The 20,410-nt window shown below is 37.0% G+C and overlaps 1 protein-coding gene across 1 annotated transcript; it reads left to right on the top strand.

Moving 5' to 3' along the window:
• The first annotated feature begins 109 nt into the window (after positions 1–109).
• On the top strand, positions 110–19,945 carry pola2 (polymerase (DNA directed), alpha 2). Its single transcript, XM_041797599.1, has 19 exons — positions 110–155; positions 255–427; positions 1,909–2,033; positions 2,173–2,261; positions 2,637–2,694; positions 2,819–2,928; positions 3,450–3,649; positions 3,976–4,064; positions 4,214–4,366; positions 5,296–5,358; positions 11,409–11,460; positions 11,628–11,746; positions 11,890–11,928; positions 13,888–13,961; positions 14,311–14,419; positions 18,324–18,430; positions 18,959–19,015; positions 19,102–19,228; positions 19,533–19,945. The coding sequence occupies exons 2-19, from the start codon at positions 343–345 to the stop codon at positions 19,683–19,685; spliced, it is 1,809 nt and encodes a 602-aa protein (XP_041653533.1). The 5' UTR covers positions 110–155; positions 255–342; the 3' UTR covers positions 19,686–19,945.
• Positions 19,946–20,410: the final 465 nt, after the last annotated feature.

Here is a 20,410-nt window from a genome sequence, read left to right on the forward strand (position 1 = left end):
TTCGACTGCTTCAAACTCCAGTCCAATAGTTGGCGGTAGTTGTCTTTTTGGCTGTCAGTAGACTGTTACTCGAAATCCGGAGGAGATCACTTCCGCTCGTGACTTTACATTCTGACGTCAGCTCCGGCCGCCAACACTGACAGCACATTTTCGCGGTAAAATGAAACAAAACATCTGATGTTTATTTGGAGTTTTCATATCTTGTATTGAATGCGTAGTTCAGTTACTATTTGGATATTTTCTGAAATATTTAGATATCCGGCGATGGTATGAAGTAGCTAACTACGTCTCAGTGGATCATAGCCCTTTATCCATAACAGAGAAAGTAACTAGCATAAAACAATGGCAGCAGTAACCGGAGAAAGCCTTCAGTCAGAGCTGGAAATGTTCGACATAACATGCCAAGATGACTCTGTCCTTGACAAAAGTAAGTAGCTAAAATCTGCTCATTGTAGAAGTTGCTCATTAGTTATTTTCCTCCACTGCTCCTGGGTTTGATAGCTGTAAACACACAAGCGAGCAGACTAACGCTATGCAACACTTCATGGGTCTTTGAGATGATTAGTCTAAGCTTCTTTACATTACTGCATCATGGTATGATATATTGTCACATAATTGGTTTTGTCTCTTTAATTTCCATCATATGACCCTTTCATTAACCAACATCAACTACCTTAATAGCTTATAGGTGCCCACTTTAGCAAAACACGCGTTAACCAGTGTGCACTAGGGATGCACAATATTAGATTTATGTCGATATTAACGGTATAAATACCGTTTCTAAATGTAGGTCAGATCTAAAGCTTCAGTCCTGAAAACACAATTCAAAGTTTAAAGATGAAAAAAATACCAAATTAAGTCCTTAGAACACACTAGAACTGTAAGGAATGATAACGAATAAAGAAAAAGTCTCCAGCTGACAAAAGCCTGTTGGTCCAGCTTAAAAATCCATTATATTATTTGTGTGGCTAATATTTACAGCTCATCTAGGCAGATTTTTATAACCAGAGAATTTGCAGAATTTTTTTTCTGCAGAAACTGGTCATTCACTTTTCAGGTAGTATCTGCCAGTGGCGATGATATTGCGCATTCCTATGTGTGTACTTTATGGATAGATTGATTATATTTTTGTAGAGCATCTAATTTGCATTTTAGAAACGAAAATAAACACTAAACACCTGTTTTATCTTAATTGTGGGGTATTGTACATTATCAGTCAAACGCAGTTATCTCCAGGCCTCTCAGATATCTTGAATATGGTTCATATTTAATTAAAGTAGACTCAGCTTGAAGTGACAGCAATATATAAGGGATGCATGATACTGGAGTTTTGCTGATAACCTATATACTGATATTTCAAAACTCATTTCAGCTGACAGCAATGTGTAGACACTTTGTTTATTTTAAAGAAGTCCAAGAGTCACCTGTGCAAAGAGAGGCTGAGTCAAGCAGAGCTGAGAGAGAAGTGGAGGATATACATTCTGTTTTTTGTTTTGTTTTGTTTTGTTTTTTGTGCTTGGGGCTTCTTTCAAAATTTTCAGCACTTATGGTAGGCTTCTTTTAGTGTGTGGCGCCCTAGACGCTAGAACTGATGGTACTGTGGTACATTTTACTGATATTTAAGGCCTATATATATGGTATGTATGGCCGATGTATAGATGTATAGGCTGTAAATAGCAGAATTGTCATATCTACCGATAAGCATATTTCCAAGCTAATACTTGCAGATACCAGTATCATAACAACGGTATAGTGCACTCAATATAAATCTTTGGTCTGCCCCACAGTTAAGTTTCATTCAATATACAATAATTGGAGAAATTACACTTTATGATGCCTCAGTGTGTAATGAGAGTTTTTTTTTCACCCACTCACCTTCCTCTCTCTCATATGTTTCTTCTGTCCCAGTGGTGGAACAGTGTATCTGTAACAGGATACAGGCAGATGAGATGGTTCTGGAGTGGGTAGCCTACAGCACCACAAAAAATGGACTAAAACTCACCATGGACACCCTGGAGCAATTTGAACATGAGGTGAAAAGAAAATACTTTGACTGTTAATATGTCATAACAAATTTTGTCATTTTATTTGATGAATTTAAACGTTTCATTGTATTAGAAACATGATACAGACTTCAGTATTTCATTTACAGTGTGCTTATTTTCTCTGCAGGTGTTGAACAAAAAAAATAAATCCAAACAAAGCTTCAGAAAAGAGGAGACTCACAATAGAACCAGGGACATCCATTCACTACAAGACTTGTATCCTTCAGAATGATTTCTTACGCTTCACTGCGTTAATCCGTCGGCTAAAACTTTGGCTGAAAATGTTAATCGGCAACCTTTTTACGTTTGGAAGACTAGACTAGATCTGGATCTTTAATGCTTAAAGCTCTGATGAAAAGTAGGTTTAGTCTCATTTCATTCAGCTTTACAAAAACTAAAGTGTCAGTGATGGACTGTCAGAGGTTTCAAATCCATGATATTTCTCCACTGTGCTAAACTTAAAATGAATTTTAATCTTAAGACTAAATTTTAAATAGCTGCCAAAATGAACACTGCTTTAATGTTCTGACTTTGTCTGTCTTCAGTCATTAATGCACTTCAGTGAGAAAGTCCTTGATGTTATTTATTCAGAATTAAAGCAGAAGAAGAAGAGGAGAATCTACTGGATGCCTACTCTACTCCTGCTAAGGTTAGCTGTTACTGTAGCCCTAACCTAAGTGTTTCTTTTTATATATACCTTTACACCAAATGAACTAGATACTAGGCTGATTGTGTGCATTGATGATTGTGTGTGTGGGTGTGTGTGTGTTTAGGGCTCTCAGAAGCGGGCCCTGACCACTCCTGAACACCCACAATCAAAAAGAACAGCAGCCCTGATGGTGAGCCCTGGCCTGCTACTGTCACCTGCCAGCTTTTCTCCCAGGTACTCACAATAACATGGCCAAAGCTTGGAAAATTAATCTATTTAATTGTTGAGGTACGTAGGTGAGGAATGTGCCCAAAAATGTCGAGAGATGTTGCCAGCCTTTTGTGTGCAGTAGATGGCTTGTAGGGGTTTGTTTGCATTATCTGGGTGATTAAAAAATTACAAAACAAATGTCAACTGTTGAGTGCCAGTGACTAGTGTTTTGTAGTTGCTTTGGTATTGAAACATATATTGATACCATTAGATTTTTACTAGAACCGTATCCAAGTTTAAAATTATGGCATTGTTACAGCATTTACTTAAGAAATATCAACTGCTGAAGAGTCTTAAATCACTCTACATTTTACACAGTGCCCCATTTTTAAGAATTTGGGTTGTACATTTTTTAAGTGAAAGCACTGTATAATAGTATGCCAATAAATCTTTAGAAAACTGATTTTAAACACTAGACGATGCTTGTTAGTGTAGATTTTGTTTTACTTTGATCCTACTCCGCTCTTCTTCCACTCCTTTGGAAGTGCCACACCGTCACAGAAGTACAGTCAGCGAGGAGCCAAAGGGGAGGTGGTGGCTACTTTCGGGGCTGTGCAGGGAACCCGCTGGGTTGGCAGGAAGGCTCCAGGTGCAAATGTCCAGGTGGAGCTGCTAGAGGGACCTGAACACTCACTCAACTGCAGCTACAAGTACATGTTCCAGAGGCTGCGTGATGTCCGAAATGGTAACAGATTCTTACTGTTTCCTACTTCAACTTTAGGAGGAATAGGCTCATATTTGATAAATGCAGTCGTGGGCATTTGTACAAAAGAAATAGAAAAAGTGAAACATCTATACCAAGACTTCTCTTTTCTGTTAAATGAAATACAGAGTTAAAAACCTTGGACATTATCTCCCATAGTACGGTATACCCTGATGACCATACATTTCTTTAAATGATAAAATAAGCAGCTTTTTCTTACTGTGTTTATGAAAAAGTCATTTTGGCAATCCAACATGCTGCTTAAACATTCTTAAAAATTGAAGATCTAATGCCCTTCCATTTTGTAGTGTTGACAGAGAAGATAGAGGAGCTTGGCGATGGCCTCAGGACTCATTTCAACATTGAGGAGTTCTCCCCTGTCTCTCTGCCTGCCCAGGTATAGTCCAAGTTTTTACTTTACTTAAGCAGCTAATAGATTTACCATGTTGATGATCTAAACTAAATGAATGTTTTTTTTTTTTTGTTTTTTTTTTTAATACATTTTCTGTCCGATTAGTTTCTTGTGTTTTATGTCCTCCCCTACAGGACAGTATTACAGTCTTGGGGCAGATTTGCTGTGACAGCAATGGCAAACTGAATGCTCAGTCCATACTGTTAGAGGCAGGACCAGAACAAGGTGGACAGCAAGTACCTGTGGACTTACAAGAGCTGAAAGAGTACTCATTGTTTCCTGGTCAGGTGAGTAAAAGGACCATAAAAGTACTACTACTTTAAGTCCTTAGGACAGTCAGTGTATCAAGCACCTAATGACCTGCCACAGTAAAATCCAACTTTCCCTTTCTGCTCTGTATTGTGTCAGAGTAAATCACTAGATTAGAGCATTGATACGGTGGTCTCTCCTTTTCCTGTGCACTGAGGTGTGTGCAGCAGGATACAAGGCCACCAAGAGTAACAGAGCATGCCAAGGACCTGGACACGAGTCTCACCCAGTGTCTGACCGAGAACTCTGACAACCTTTCAGCACTGCTAGAGCAGGGGTGGAAAGTAACCAAATAAATTTTCTCATGTTATTGTAATTATGTTGCTTTTTGTGTGCCTGTACTTCTCCAAATCAGTCATTTAACTTTTACTTCAGTATACTTTTGGGAAATTATTGTACTTCACTACACTTTGAAAAGCATCAAGCACTGAGTTTAAAGAAAAACACTAAAAGCCAAAATGAGGCACTCGGGCTTTTTTTGGTAGCAACAGGAAACTAGTCAATTGTTTGGTTTTTACAACACCTTACGTACAGGAGAATGACTACACATTTAATCATAAAATGTCTGTAACATTTTACTTTAGGTTAAGTTACAAATAAAGAACCTGGTTAGGTATTTATATTCACTTATTGCACATAAAAAAGATCAAATTCACTGTTCAAGCCTCTTTGGGTTTTAAAAGTTGCTACTCAGTACTATGAGTAAACTTTTAAAGACTTACTTTTACTTAAGTAGATTTATAGACCACTGCTTTTAATTCTACTTACTTACATTTTTACCTGAGTAACTGCACTTTTACTTTGGTATAGTAGTCTTGTGCTTCTTCCACCTTTGCTACATGATATTAATGTTTTATCGGAAGTATTTATCTTATAATCATGTCCTTGTCTGTTCTCATTTCCTCAGGTTGTGGTCATGGAGGGTATGAACACAACAGGAAGAAAACTGATGGCTTCCAAACTCTATGAGGTTAGTAAGAAAATCATTTTTATGCATTGACCAGAGAGAGAAGAGTACAACAGTATTTTACTGAAGTAAAAGTACAGCTCCTTTGATTTAAGTTGTCTGAAGTAGAGGTAAAGCTACTGCAGCCAAACTAACCAAAATGTTTTCTCAGATATAACGTTTTACTTAATTTAACCAATGAAAATAATTTTTCAACCCAGTGATTGACATAATGCTGCCTCTCATGTCGAATTCTCTCATAACAGGCTAATGGCTAAAATAACTCATGCTAACTTCCATTAATCCTCAAACAGCGCCAAGTGTGGATAAAAAAATGATTAAGAATTTTGCCATGGTGATGATTAATGCCTACGGTCTAAACCTAGAGACAGTAAAAAATAACAACACCGACATCATGTGGTGAAATTGCTAATAATGCCAGATAATTCAACGGTGGTCGGTGGAAATTATCTCCACTCATCAAAAACAACAGTGTTATTGATCATGAGGAGCACACTGCTGACACCAAATTGCCAGCAAAATCCTCAGCCCCTCGTCATCCTCTGAGTTATTTTGTCTCTCAGAACTATCACTATGACAGCCATATTTTACAGAGGACTTAATACCTAGTAGGAGGTTAGGTGTAAGATTTGAGTTATAACTAGGGCTGTTAACATTAATGTGTTAACACTTGTGATTAATCTTGTAACCTTAATGCGTAAAAAAAAAAGAAAAAAACAAGAAAAACTCATTTTAATCATATGAATAAGTTTGACCACAACTTCCTCTCGTAGTCCTCCAGCGTGGATGTTTAGTGCCTGAGGGTAAAGTAAGGGTGGGCGATATATCGAGTATACTCGATGTATCGCGTCTTTTGCTACGCACGATGTATAAAATGACTATATCTCTGACATCCAAGTATAAATTATGTGGAAGTTTTGAGCCGTCAGCCTGCATTTCTCACTGGAGTTTCGCTTCTCCCATTGTCCCTGAATGCATCTGTAACAGTAGAGCGCTCACTCCTCTGCCCATCCAGAAAACCTTCCTCCGCACATGCACATTTTTGTATCAGTGGAGAAGGAAGGAGGTAAACACTATGGGTAAACACATTAATTTACCCGTGAAATGTTTTTCCACGGGATCTTGTCTCTTCTGTGCATCTATTAGTGCAGACCCACGCAGCACAGGAGTGAGGCATCTTGCCCAGGAATGCCTCTGGCAAAATGGCGGAGGCGTTGATGTACAGCCCACTGGCCAATGCAACATCTACGTATATTATGTCCACGGGTAAACAGAGCAGCGTGGCGAGTTAGCAGCTAGTTACCTGCATTCAGAGGCGGACGAGAAACAGTGCTGGGTCTGTCATCTGCCAGGGGTTCAGCTTTAAAAAGGAAGAGGTTGAACTCACGTGGTAATCGTTAAAATATGCCACAAAATGACTCCAAGTTAACAGCAGTAGTAACACAACACATCGCTAAAGACATGAGCCCAGAGTTGTTGAAAAGCCAGGATTAAAAATCTCACAAAGACAGTTAACCCAGAATACATGAGTTGCCTGGGCACGAGCATGGTGCTAAAACACTCCCTGCCAGAGTTGTACATGTCAGAAAGAAGACGGCCCAGCAGCAGACAAATGTGATCCACTTCTCCACAGCTATGGAGCCTGATCTCAGCCTAACAGCTCAAAACACCGACAACACGGAGTTAAGAAAGTTCCTGCCTCCAGACAAGCTTTCTTCCCCCATGATATCACAGGAGAGCTACTTAAATAAGCTCTAAAGATGCTGCCATGTTATGAACTTGTCAGAAAATGGTCCAGCGTTCATCAGCACAGATAACAGACCAATATAATCACAGCTGTGAGCCTGAATGGTGGACTAGACTGCAGGGTTTTAGCCATCAGCTGCATGCAGGATTGGTGAGTTTTGTGAAGGTTTGCTTCACCCTTAATGAGGAAAATAATCATTTTATAATCAGCAATAGTAAACATAACTCAGAAAACATTTCAGAACTGTCCATACGCTATAAAAGACTGAGTATTTCATGATTTATGCATGTTTGATTTATTAGTAAAAGTTTGAATGAAGTCTTTTTCAAAATAAAACAGTGTTAAATTTGATGTTATATTGATTTTTACCCATTCTGCAAACAATTTTATAAAAAATCCAATAGAACAGTCTATTTTAATCACCTAACTAGTGTCATTTGGAGCTGAATTAAACATCATACAGCCACGTAGAGGGCATTTCAAAGTATCGCAATATATATTGGGTATCGGGATATAGCAAAAATATATCAGGATATCAATTTTAGGCCATATCGCCCAGCTCTAGGGTGAAGAGGTGAGAGACGGGTCAGACACAGCCAGCAGCAATGAGTGAGGAGACAAACCCAGGTCTGCTTAATGGCAATTTTCTTTTTAAAAAGCTGGCGAGTGTTAATTAAGATAAAACCAAAATTGTGGGTACATGCTGCAGTGATTAACTGTCTTTACACCGAAGCACAATGAGTCTTAAGTACCACCTTCGGGCAAAGCACATCTTTGCTAATGTTAGCAAAGACACTAACAACAACACAGGATCAAGCCATGGTCGTCAAGCTACACTGGCTGAGTCCAGCAGACCTGGATTTGTCCACACAATGACAACGTCTAAGCTAACTAATGCAATCGGTAACAGGTCACCAAAGACTGCAGACCACCAACATCATTGACAACAAGGAGCTTAGAGACTGCAGATGTGGATCGATACCGGGTTCTGTGTTTTTGAAATACCTGAAAATCAGTAACCTTTTAGTTTATTGATACTGTTATCGAATCTCACTGGCTCTATGCCGCAACATCATTTTAAGATATAACTGGTGTGAAAAATGTATCAGTTCTTGCAAGGGGAACATAATAGCACATAAATATTGTGTATCACATTAAACCAGAATGTGGTACCTTCAACTCATACTACTCTCTTCAGCAGCTTCAGGACAGTTTTCTTCTTCACCTTCTCAGACAAATGCTGAAAAGTGCTCCAAAACTTTGTAGCAATTCCTGTTGGTTAAAAATATTATTCTAGTGTAGACATATGTGGTAGAATCAGCAAGATTGGAGTTAATGAGCAAACTTGACGAGCTGAAAGACAGAAAATATGAGGCGTTCAGGTAACCTCAGTAAATTAGATTACTGTATTCTGTATATTATAAGGCATTCAAATGTCACATACAAATGGGGAAATTAAGTTGAGAGACCACTGGACATCAGTCTAAACTACCTCGGGGTAACAGCACACCTGATCATTCACTTTACAGCAGAAGTTATTTTGTACCTGATGCGTTTGTCTTCTGGGCTCGTCTGCAGATTATAGATATTATTGCTCTGAGAATGAAGACATTCTGATTTACAACCCATTACAACTAAGCTGAGATGTTAAAGTTTAAAAACTGTAGTTTAATATTTCTTTATTTAAACGCCATACTTGTACTTATTTTGTCTTAAACAAAAATGCAACTAAATGGTAGTATTTTGAATGTATGATTTCTGAGTTGTTGCACATAGTCACATGATGTATACATCTGAACCACTAAAAAATAAAGAAACAAAACAATTTTGACAGCATTTGCCCACCAATCTGGGTGACAGTAATGCTGGTAATTGTTTGTTAACCGTTATTAAACAAACATCGACAAAGGGGGAAAAGTCGGCATAACAAAACAGAAGAAGAAAAGTTGTCTTCCACAGCAGACAAGCAAAACCCACCGGCCCTTTCTTTCTCCCCCTGTCTCTGCGCTGTTTTTAAAAAGCCTCCAGATGCAAAAGCAGAGAGGGTTGAGAATACTACTGCTTCTAATACATTTTAAGGACTATACATTAGGGCTGGGTATTGTTAAGAACCTCACGATTAGGGGTGGGTAAAAACATCGATTAATCGATACATTGCAATATTTCCTCCCCCAATTCAATATGGATTCAGCAAATCCTCTGAATCGATTCAGCTCCTGTCCAGTGGGGGTCACTGTGCATGTGATTCGCGTTGTATGGACGGAGGCCGCACTCGACCAAACAACAACAACCAACCATAACCATGTTATGTGAGGTTTAAAGTTAATTGTCAGCGGGTTATTTGTGTATTTCTACTTCTTACTGAATCGACATTGAAGCATTTAAATCAATATCGAATTGAATCGCAACCTAAAGAATCGAAATCGAATTGAATCGTGAGGTTCTTAACAATATGCAGCCCTACTCATGATTCGATTCGATTTCGATTCTTTAGGTTGAGATTCGATTTGATATCGATTCGATTCGATATTGATTTAAATGCTTCAATGTCGATTCAGTCAGAAGTAGAAATACACCAAAAACCCGTTGACAATTTTTAATAATTATTTTCATGCCCATATGAACATATTTGGTAAGTCACCTTACATTTTTGAGCAACAAAACATCTGAAAATAAAAATTTGCACAATAACTTGATTGTGCATATGGAGTACAAAACTAAAAAACATGACAGTTCTGTATAAATGCTGAAAAAGTAAAGTGCATGTAAACTTAAATACTATTTCTGTCCTCTTGGAAATTATGATAAACCTCACATAACATGGTTATAGTTGGTTGTTGTTGTTTGGTCGAGTGCGGCCTCTGTCCATACAACGCGAATCACACGCACAGCGACCCCCACTGGCCAGGAGATTAATCGATTCAGAGGATTTGCTGAATCCATATTGAATTGGGGGAGGAAATATTGTGATGCATCAATTAATCAATATTTTTACCCACCCCTACTATACATGGACCTGTAGAAGAGAATGCCGACTACAGGTGCATTTAAGTGCTCTGCTCAGGTTCGCTTGCTCTGCACTGACTTGCTTTTTATTATCAACAGTGTCACGGCACACTTCATAAATCATAAATATGATACATTGCTCCAAAAAGCATGTATTTTTAATTTCCATTTTATTTGTGTTTATTTTGAATTTTTCAAAATCAGGAGATATACTTCTGTTTTCTGGGTTGACTTTTATTTTTCAGATTTTTTGTTTTCCTCCTTTTTGTCTCATGTTCGATATATTACAGGCTCTACCAACTATTATTGATAGTTCTAAATAATACTAGATGGAACACAGTATAAGCTGCACTACATGTAAGTTTGGGAGATTTAGATTTTTAAATCTGAGACTTTATGTTCATTTTTTTGTCATTTTATTCATATCTGACCCCAAAACCGAGGTATGAACCGAGCGGTGACCTCTGTGAACCGTTACACCCTGAATTTCTACTGTGAAGGATTTTCTTGAAATACTTGTTTGAAATCAAAAGGACCATAATGTTTTAAACCAACATTAAATCATGAAATAAGATTGTTGTAATTTTCAAATCTGGCGAAGCAACATAACACTCAGTGTTGAGAGTGCCCTGGAAAATCTCTGTTTGAAAAGTTGTGTAACCCAAGCACTTCCCCCTACCCTTCAATTACAGCAAGAACCGGGACATCCTACCCCTAGAGTGTGTGCCTTTGACTACCATGTGGATCCTGTAAAACTAACAACCGGCCAGTTTCATGTAGTTGATGTGAAGCTTGGACCTCCTCTTTAAGCCATTTAAATTTTATGTTTTTACTCTTAAGTTATAACTCAGTAACTTAAATCATAGTAATGTAGAAACTTTCTCAAGAGTAAATTTTAGTCAGGGCACAGGTGGCCTTGTGGTTTAAAGCGCGCCCCATGTACCCGGATGGCCTGGGTTTGAATCCGGCCTGACTGCATGTCTCTCCCCTGCCCTCATCCCTGTCCCCCACTCTATGCACTGTCCTCCTCTATGAAAATAAAGGCACAAAAATGCCCCAAAATAAATCTATAAAGAGTACACTTTAGTCAAAGTAAAATAACTCATTAAAAACTACTTATAAAAGTACAAGTCTGTCAAAAAGCTAATTTGCTGTAACATGAGTCAATGTCATTGTTACTTTCCACCCCAGGTACTGATATATAAAGATAACGTTAGTAATGATAATGTAAAGATTAATGTAAGTAAAGCAGCATTAATGTGAAGTTTTGCTTAAAGTAAAAAGTCTTTTCTTTTGACAGGGGATTCCGCTTCCTTTCTACACCCCTGATGTGAAAATGGAGACAGATGAAGGTAGGGTTCATTCATTGTTTTGTGGTACTGTTTACTGACTCTTGCTGAAATAAATGCATGTAAATCCTGAAAACATCATAACTTTGGTGCTGTTTCAGCCTGCTTGTGTTACAGTAGGTTTCAGGTCATAGTCCTGTGTTAATTCCATCCTCACTCATCATTTTTAGATCCGCTGAATGTCCTCGTAGCGTGTGGGCCGTACACTCCCTCTGACAGCCTTGCTTATGACCCTTTACTGGACCTCATTAGTGTCATAATCAGAGATCGTCCTGATGTCTGCCTGCTGGTACAGTTTTTATTTATTCATTAATTTCACTTTAGTGCAGTTAGACAAAAAGCTCTTCTGTCACAGTTTAGCTGCTCACACATACGAATGTTAAGTGGAAGTAGCTTATGGACTGGTTTCTAATGAAACTTTCTCCCCTGCAGCTTGGACCATTTGTGGATTCCAAACATGAACAAATTGAGGCAAGTGAAACCAAACACCTTGTGACAGTTTTGTTAGAGCTTTTTTTTTTTTTTTTTTTTTTTTTTTTTTTTTGTTTAGGTCTTACTATTATTTTTAGGTCTCCCTACTGGCAGTAAAGGTAAGTCATTATTGTTTTTGGTATAATTATTATTTTTAGTTAAGTTTGTTTAAACCAAAATGTAACATAAGGATTAAACATATAAAATGCAGATCCTTTAATTGAATGACAAATTAAACCCACACAAAAAATACACAGTATCAAAGATATTCAAAGTAGAAATCTCTTGTATTAAAAACTCAGAAAAAAACTGCCAATAATCACACTTTCCAGTCAAAGCATTTAGTATTTCACAGAATAAAAAATAAGAGAGGGAATTACGAATACAGGGAATACACAGGGACAGAACTAAATGGTGGTGTGACTGATGGGCAAATGTGGAGTAGATGGAGGGGAATGGGTGTAGTCATGGAGTAATGACAGCTGACGATCTGGATGTCAAAGTGTGCTTGCTTCTTCTTTACCCCACTGCTCCTAGATCTGTTGCTTTTTCATTTTTAATCTGATTTCATCAAGTCAAGCATTTAAAATCAGTCAACATTTTTTGCGGCTGATAATAAGCATATTTTTGTATTACGTCTCAGACCTAGAGCTATCGCTGCATCTTGTGTGAAAACCATGTTGTACGGGTTCGTAGAGTGTGGTTTAATCCAAATACTCTGTCAGAAGTTATTTGCCAGGTTCACTCACACTGCCTGCTTAGGATTTATCTCTATGTCCTGGATCAAAAAACTGTGCTGCTCATAAGGGATGCAATCTGTTCACTTTGCTTGTTTACATCTTGGCTGTAGTTCATGAAGGGAAAGTCCAATAAGCAGGGCTGCTGTTAGTCTATGGCTACAGCTGGTGGAAGGTGGTTACTCACAGCATGGACATATTTAACTGACATTGAGGGCTAACATATGGAAATATTTACAAATTGTTTTACCTGACTGGTGGTTCTGATAATGATGTTTGGTCAGCTAATAATGCACATCCCCAAGTCTTTGCATGGTAATTTAAACTTCATCTGTTCAACGTATTGATTACCTGATTACTGCTCAGTAGGGGTGTCACAGCTTGGAGATTTCTCAATCATAGGCTCTTGAACTGAATCAAATTGAAATTCTTTCAAGGCAGAGTTTGATATTGGAAAATAGTGTTTCTGTACACAGAATCGATATTGTATCATATCATGAAAAAAATTGGTAATTTACACCCCTAGTTAGTTGCCCCTAACACTTTCAAATCATTTATGAGGCAGGAAATGGAGAAACGGAGTACACCTGCCAATGCTAGATACCTGTGCAGTCTCCAAGAGAAGAATACAGCATTTAATAAGTGCACATCTGCACACAGGCTCTTGACAGACGGCTTTTGAAGTGATAATATCATTGCATCTGTTTTTGTCGCATTTGCATCAGCTGTTTGCTTCATATAAAATTGATCAAACTTCATGTAGGCTATGTAACAGCCTGTTGACCTCTGCAGCTGTGAGCTTAACAAACTCTGCTATAGAGTGCTTTATTTGCTCTAAAAACCTAAATATCTTTTTTTTTTAGTTTTCAGTCTTTTATATTCAGATTGAGAAATAAAAGATGTTTGTCTAACTTATGTTATTATTTTTGGACATGAAAACTGAAGTGATGAGGATGGGACATTATTGGCATGCATGGATATTTAATATAAAGTGCTGTTATAATGGGTTGTTTGAATCATGGCTAGACAAGACCAATTACATGTAAGCAGTGATACTGAGTGGATTACGAGTGAAAATGTGTAAAAATTGACCCACATTCTTTCAAGTTTACAATTTTCATTTGATGTTTTTAATCCAGCCTTATATTTTGTTGTCTTTTAAAGGGTGAAAAATTGTATCTCGAACATTTCTGACTGTGACGTGTCTCTCTCTCTCTAATAGAAAGGCCAGGTGACTGAAACGTTTGAGACCATTTTCTCAAGATGTATTGAAAGCATTGTGGATGGCACAAAAAGGTATGTTTCATATCTCCCATCGTAGTGGTCCCTCTATTAATGCATGATCTCCTTACCCTTTGATGCACCATAAGATAAGATATTCCTTTATTAGTCCCACAAGGGGAAATTCCAATTTACAGCAGCGAAAAAGTGTCTTATACAAAGCAGGCCATTGGCAACAGAAACACAATGGAAATCGAGGGCAAATAAAAGTAGTTTTCAAGAGCACTAATAATGTCAAAAATACAAAATATGGAATATTGAAACGTGAGGGGGGTGAGGGCACTGACGAAAGTCCACAACCAGCTCCTTGGTCAGAATCAGAAACTCACCATCATGAAGCCATATGTTCTCTTTTTTTCCACAGTGTTGGCTGTCGTCTGGTGTTTGTGCCATCCCAGAGAGACGTCCACCACCATTATATCTACCCACAGCCCCCCTTTATCCTGCCAAACCTTAACAAAGACCAGGCACAGGTAAGACACACCAAGACTATGTTCATACAATATTTATTTGATAATTATATAGAAGACCAGGCTTATCATAAACCACACTTATTAATAGAAGCACAGTTTTTGAACCGTAGGTTTTGTCCACTAATTATCTTAGAGTTGGTTGAGTGGTTTTGGTAGTCCTAACAAAATGTACAGGTGCAGCTCAATAAAGGAGAATTTCATGAAAAAGCTAATCTTTTCCTGGAATGTCATTCAAAAAGTAAAACTTGTATACTGAATATTCTAGATTTATCACACACAGTGAAATATTTCAGAGGTTTGATGTTTTAGTCTTGATGATTACAGCTTACAGCTAAAAATACAAGAATATTGTGGAAAAGTCCAATTTGCAAAGGTTGCTTCTTTTTCGTTGTTTGTTTGTGAAACACCAGTTCAAAAAAAGGATTTATTATACAGAAATGACCTCCTGGAAAATTGTTTTCATTTATGCACTTAGAACTTGATCAGGGCTCATTCTGCATGAATGACTGCATCAATGTGACAAAAATGTCCAGAAATATTTCACTCGGTGTGTTATGAATCTAGAATACATGTAGGTTTCACTTTTTGGATCAAATTACAGGAAAAAAAAAAATTTCATGATATTCTAATTGATTTAGATGCTGCTGTATGTTACGGTGGCCCTGAAGGCCAACAGGATTAATATTTCAAAAGTGCAAAATACATTTCACAAAAAAACAAATGCATTTCAGAAATCACAAAAATATTTCACAAAACATAAATACATTTCACAAAACACAAAAATATTTCACAGAGCACAAAATACGTTTCAGGAAACCAGAAAGGGTAGGACCCTGGTACTTGCCTCTGACTGGATGAAACCCCAGTCATTTTTTGTGTCCATTTGATACCACAATCGCCAATCTAGTGCAAAATTTTAAGTGTTTACCAGGATGTAAGAGGACATTCAGCTGATATAAGGCCTTAAGAAGGGACATACATATCGTGTGATTCTTGAAATGCTCTCTATTTATCATCAAATACACATATCACTTGGAACCTAAAATGATTAAAGAACACATGTGTATGATTCAGGGCTAATTTGGCGAACGACAAACACACTCATATATACCGGTGCATATCTCCTTGCGCGTCATGGTACGGAATGGCTGGCAGTGGCCCTCTGTCAAGCCATGCTATTAAAATAGGAAGAGGATATTATCAAAACATGAATATCACCCTGTCCTAATTGGAACCCTTAAATCTCACTGGAAGGACCTCGGACTGGGAGAAGTAGCGGATATTCTTCATTAAATATCATTAGGAGGGAAATACTATTTCAGAACTGCTGGGACTTGACATACCGGAAATGACATTCAAGAGTGACACAATAATGTGTAGATACGTAGAGAGCATTTCAGAATCACATGATACCTATGTCCCTTGTTAAAGCCTTACATCAGCTGAATGTCCTCTTCTAACCTGGTAAAACTTTAAATTTCGCACTAGATCGGCTATTGTAGTATCAACTGGACACAAAAAATGACTGGGGTTTCATCCAGTTAGAGACAAGTACCAGGGTCCTACCCTTTCCGGTTTCCTGAAACATATTTTGTGCTCTGTGAAATTCATTTCGTGCTCTGTAAAATATTTTTGTGTTTTGTGAAATGTATTTGTGTTTTGTGAAATGTATTCGTGTTTTTTTTTATTTTTATTTTTTATTTTATTTATTTTGCACAATTATGAAATACACAAAAGACAAAGATGACAAATTATATGAGGTGCAGGGAGAGGCAAAAAACCCAAAGGGCTTATTTGAAGCCTCCACCTAAAGGATATTAAAGTTACACAATATTATATGCACGTATAACATACAAAAAGAAAGAAAGAAAAAAAAATTATAATAAATAAATAAAAATAAACAAAAAACAAGTTACTCGGAAGTTATGACAAGCTTGCAACAACAATTATAAAAAGAAAGAAAAATAATAAAAAATAAGAAGATTACATAGAAAATGTGAGTGGTGTGTATGACTGTGTGTGAGTTCTATGAGGGATTGTATTGCCAATGACTCAAGGGATAAAGATAAAAAAACAAAAAAATAATTTATAAAATGTACACATAACTGGCATGAAAAAGAGAATCTATTTCAAAGCAGTTATTAAATGATCCTTTAAACATCTTTTATAACAATTTGTAGAGGAACATTTCTTTAGCAGATGAGAAAAGCTATTCCATAGTTTGGTACCTCTATACCTGAATGAAAATTGACCTCTGCAAGTAAGAATTTTTGGACGATGAAGATCAGAAGAATGACGAGTAGAATAAGAGTGAACCATTGAGTTTTCTTTGAAATATATTTTAAACTGTTCAGGAATATTCCCCTCACTTGAAAGTATCTTGTAAGTAAATACACATATTTGAAGAACATTAATGTCATAAATGGTAAGAATTTTGAGTCTCTTCATTAGAGGAACTGATGATGTACGTGACTCAGACCGGGTTGCAATTCTAACAAAATGTTTCTGGAGGACCAAAGTTTTGTGAAGAGTAGTAGTAGATGTACTTGCCCAAATTAAGTTACAATATGAAAGATAAGGATAAATTAAACTGTAGTAAAGAGTGAGGAGACAATTAGTAGTGACCAGGTGACTAACCCTCCTTATTATACCAATAGATTTATTTATTTTTCTGTTAACCCAGTCAATGTGTTCTCTCCAACTCAAAGTCTCATCAATAATAATTCCCAAGAATTTTGTATTTGACACTTGAGGCATCTTAACAGACTCAATTGAAATTTGAGATAGGTTCTTGTTATATGACTTTTTACCACTGAAAATAATAAAATTTGATTTTTTTATGTTCAAAGATAGTTTATTTAATCTGAACCAATCAGAATAAGCAGTTAAACCAATATTAGCATTCTTAATTAAAGAACTAAAATTTGGATGAGATAGAACTAAGGTTGTATCATCTGCAAACATTATTGGCAAAACACTATCTGAAACACTCGATAAGTCATTTAAGTAAATGAGAAATAATAAAGGTCCAAGAATGGAACCTTGTGGAACCCCACAGAATAATCTAGCTTTGTCAGAATAGCAACCCTGAACACAGACAAACTGTTTTCTGTTAAAAAGATAATTTTTTAACCATTCATATGTAGTATCATGAAAACCATATTTATGCAGTTTGTCCAAAAGAATATGATGGTCAACTGTATCAAATGCTTTTGAGAGGTCTAAAAATATACTACAAGCAAATTCATTATTATCAAGTGCAGAGGTGACTTTGTCAGTCAGATGAAGCAGAGCCATATATGTGGAGTGATTTCTGCGAAAACCATACTGGTGCTTGTAAAGAATTGTGTTAGAATCTAAACGAAAAAGAATCCTTTTGTAGACAATTTTCTCCAATATTTTCAAAAAACAAGGCAAAATAGATATAGGTCTATAATTATTAAAACAATGTGTATCACCTGATTTAAACAAAGGAATAACTTTGGCAACTTTTAAATCCTCTGGTACAACACCTGAATCCTAGTGTTTCTGTATTTGGTTGATGTATTTTGCTTCCTAAAAAGGGGATCAGCCCATTTAAACAGTGATGTCTGCATTAAAAGAAAAGAATTAGATCTATCATATAAAGAGCCTCAAAGAGGTTTTAATGATTCAAGCTTTTGTGAAATAGTTTTGTGTTTTGTGAAATTTATTTTGCACTTTTGAAATATTAATCCTGTTGGCCTTCAGGGCCACTGTAGTATGTCCTACACGAGTTCCACATTTTGCTCTGAAGCAAAACATGGTTGTGATGCTTGAGTTGGCAAATTAAAGCAGAGAAGAAACATCTCTCGTTGGTTCTGTCTTAAATGCACATGACGCACATCATGTTATGTAATCCTGTGTTTCTGTTTAATGTCTGCAGCGTGTCACCCTGGTCCCTGACCCCTGCACCCTGCTGATCGACGGTGTGACCTTTGGCCTGACGTCCACAGACATCTTATTCCACATGGGGGCAGAGGAGATCAGCTGGTGAGGAGGACTGTCTTCAGTTATCTTAGCCTTCATCCAGCAAAAGCGCTAGATTATAAAATTTCTGATTGGCTAAACAGTTGGAGGTTTTAAACGTGCAGACTGAACATTTTTGTTCCATTATTTATAGGGATGCTCAATACCTGCTGTTTTGCCAGTAATCTATATGCTAATATTTGCCGATTAATTTAAGCCAATATCAATGCTGGCAACTTGCGTATGTTTATTGCTCCAGCCTAAAACTTAAAAAACTTATTGGTACAGATGGCAAGGCGATATGTTGCATGGTTGATATGTGCTGATATTCACAGCAAAAGTATCTGTTTTAAAACCTGCAGATACCGACATCAGCCCAATAATATGGTGCATCTCTAATTATTCAAACAACAAAGTTGCTTTCAGCTGCCTAATTTTTTTTATTTTTTTGTAAGTTGTAGTCAAATGTTAAAAGAAATTGTTGTATATAACTGATTAATACTTAAGTTAAACATTATTCTGTGTTTACATTTTGAATTAATTTTGTTGCAGTGGCACTGGTACAGAACGGTTCTCACGCATACTGAAACACATGCTCACCCAGAGGAGGTAGGAGTCCTGAAAGAGTTCAGATGTTCTTTATATCTGAGCATTGCCAAGCATAAATAACTGCTGTGTTTGTGTTTTTTCTGCAGTTACTACCCGCTGTACCCGCCTGTGGAGGACGTGAACATGGATTATGAGAAGTTTCAGGGCTATGGACAGATGCCACTCACCCCAGATGTTCTGATCATTCCCTCTGAGCTGCGCTACTTTGTGAAGGTAAAACACCTTTTCACGTGTCAACAACCTACAAAGAAATGGAGAGATTAGAGAGCCAACATAGGCTCTGGTTTATACGCAGAATCAAATTAAAAGCAGTATTTAGAACACAAAGCATTCTAAAAGGAAGTAGGTTCATGTTGACTTTTGTAGGGAATTCTGCAGAAAAACCTCTAAAATAATGCACATTTTACTCAATGTGAAGAAATCAGATAAATCTCTCTGTCTCTTTTCTTCCTCCATTAGTTTTCTTTTTCATTGTTTACATTTGATGTTTTCTTAACTTCATCTCCCCCCTGTTCAGGATGTAGTCGGCTGTGTGTGTGTTAATCCTGCACGGCTGACTAAAGGCCGGGTGGGCGGGACCTACGGCAGACTGCTCATTCAGCGCACTGCTGCATCAGATGACGGGAAGAGAGTAAGCCCATGTTTGGCTGCACAGGTGGTTAAAATCTAAAGTAAATGAAAGACTTGAGTACTCAATGTTGGCAGAAACAAGCCTGCTTATCTAGAACAAGTTTAAAATATAAAGTTTAAAGGCAAACATGCCCCAAATAATTCACTCTACTGTTTAAGCAACAATAATAGTTGTTTTTTGTTTGTTTTCTTATGACAAACATTTTGAGAGTGTACTTTAATGTGGTCAGAATATAAACTATTCAGATAAAACCATAACACATTTTTCAATAAATTATTGTGACTCTTTGTACAAACTGCTTTGGTCTGTGCATTACTTTTCTGTTTCTTAGTTTCTAATATTATGAGTTGAAGTCTGCAAAAACCCCAGCTTTTGTTATTTAGCAGCATTGAGGGATGTAATGATACTAGACCTTTAAACTTCAATATGATACCAATGATGGTCAATTATTCCAATATTATCTAAGTCTGTTGGCATTCTCAACAGAACAAGGGATTTATTGAGTAAGAACTGCCTTCAGATATTGAACTGTCTATATGTAATTCCTTATAAGTCAAACTGTTCTGAAATGTGGGAAATATGTAGAAAACAAATGTAGATCCTACAGTAAAACTGCACAAAAGCTTTTAAAATTATTAAAAAGTTTGAGAGAAAGCTCCACTTTCACATTTCCTTACATATTCAAACGTGGTGATTAAGAACTTTATTTTTTTTTTTTAACTAGGAGGGAAATTATAATTTAACAGGACTGCTAATGTTGGAAA

This window comes from Cheilinus undulatus, linkage group 10, assembly GCF_018320785.1.
Source record: "Cheilinus undulatus linkage group 10, ASM1832078v1, whole genome shotgun sequence".
Classification (NCBI taxonomy): domain Eukaryota; kingdom Metazoa; phylum Chordata; class Actinopteri; order Labriformes; family Labridae; genus Cheilinus; species Cheilinus undulatus.

Coding starts and splice junctions, on each gene's coding strand:
- pola2 (XM_041797599.1), top strand. CDS start 343: ATGGCAGCAGTAACCGGAGAAAGCCTTCAGTCAGAGCTGGAAATGTTC. Junction 2,929..3,449: donor CCTGCCAGCTTTTCTCCCAG/GTACTCACAATA, acceptor CTCCTTTGGAAG/TGCCACACCGTCACAGAAGT. Junction 13,962..14,310: donor ATTGTGGATGGCACAAAAAG/GTATGTTTCATA, acceptor TTTTTTCCACAG/TGTTGGCTGTCGTCTGGTGT.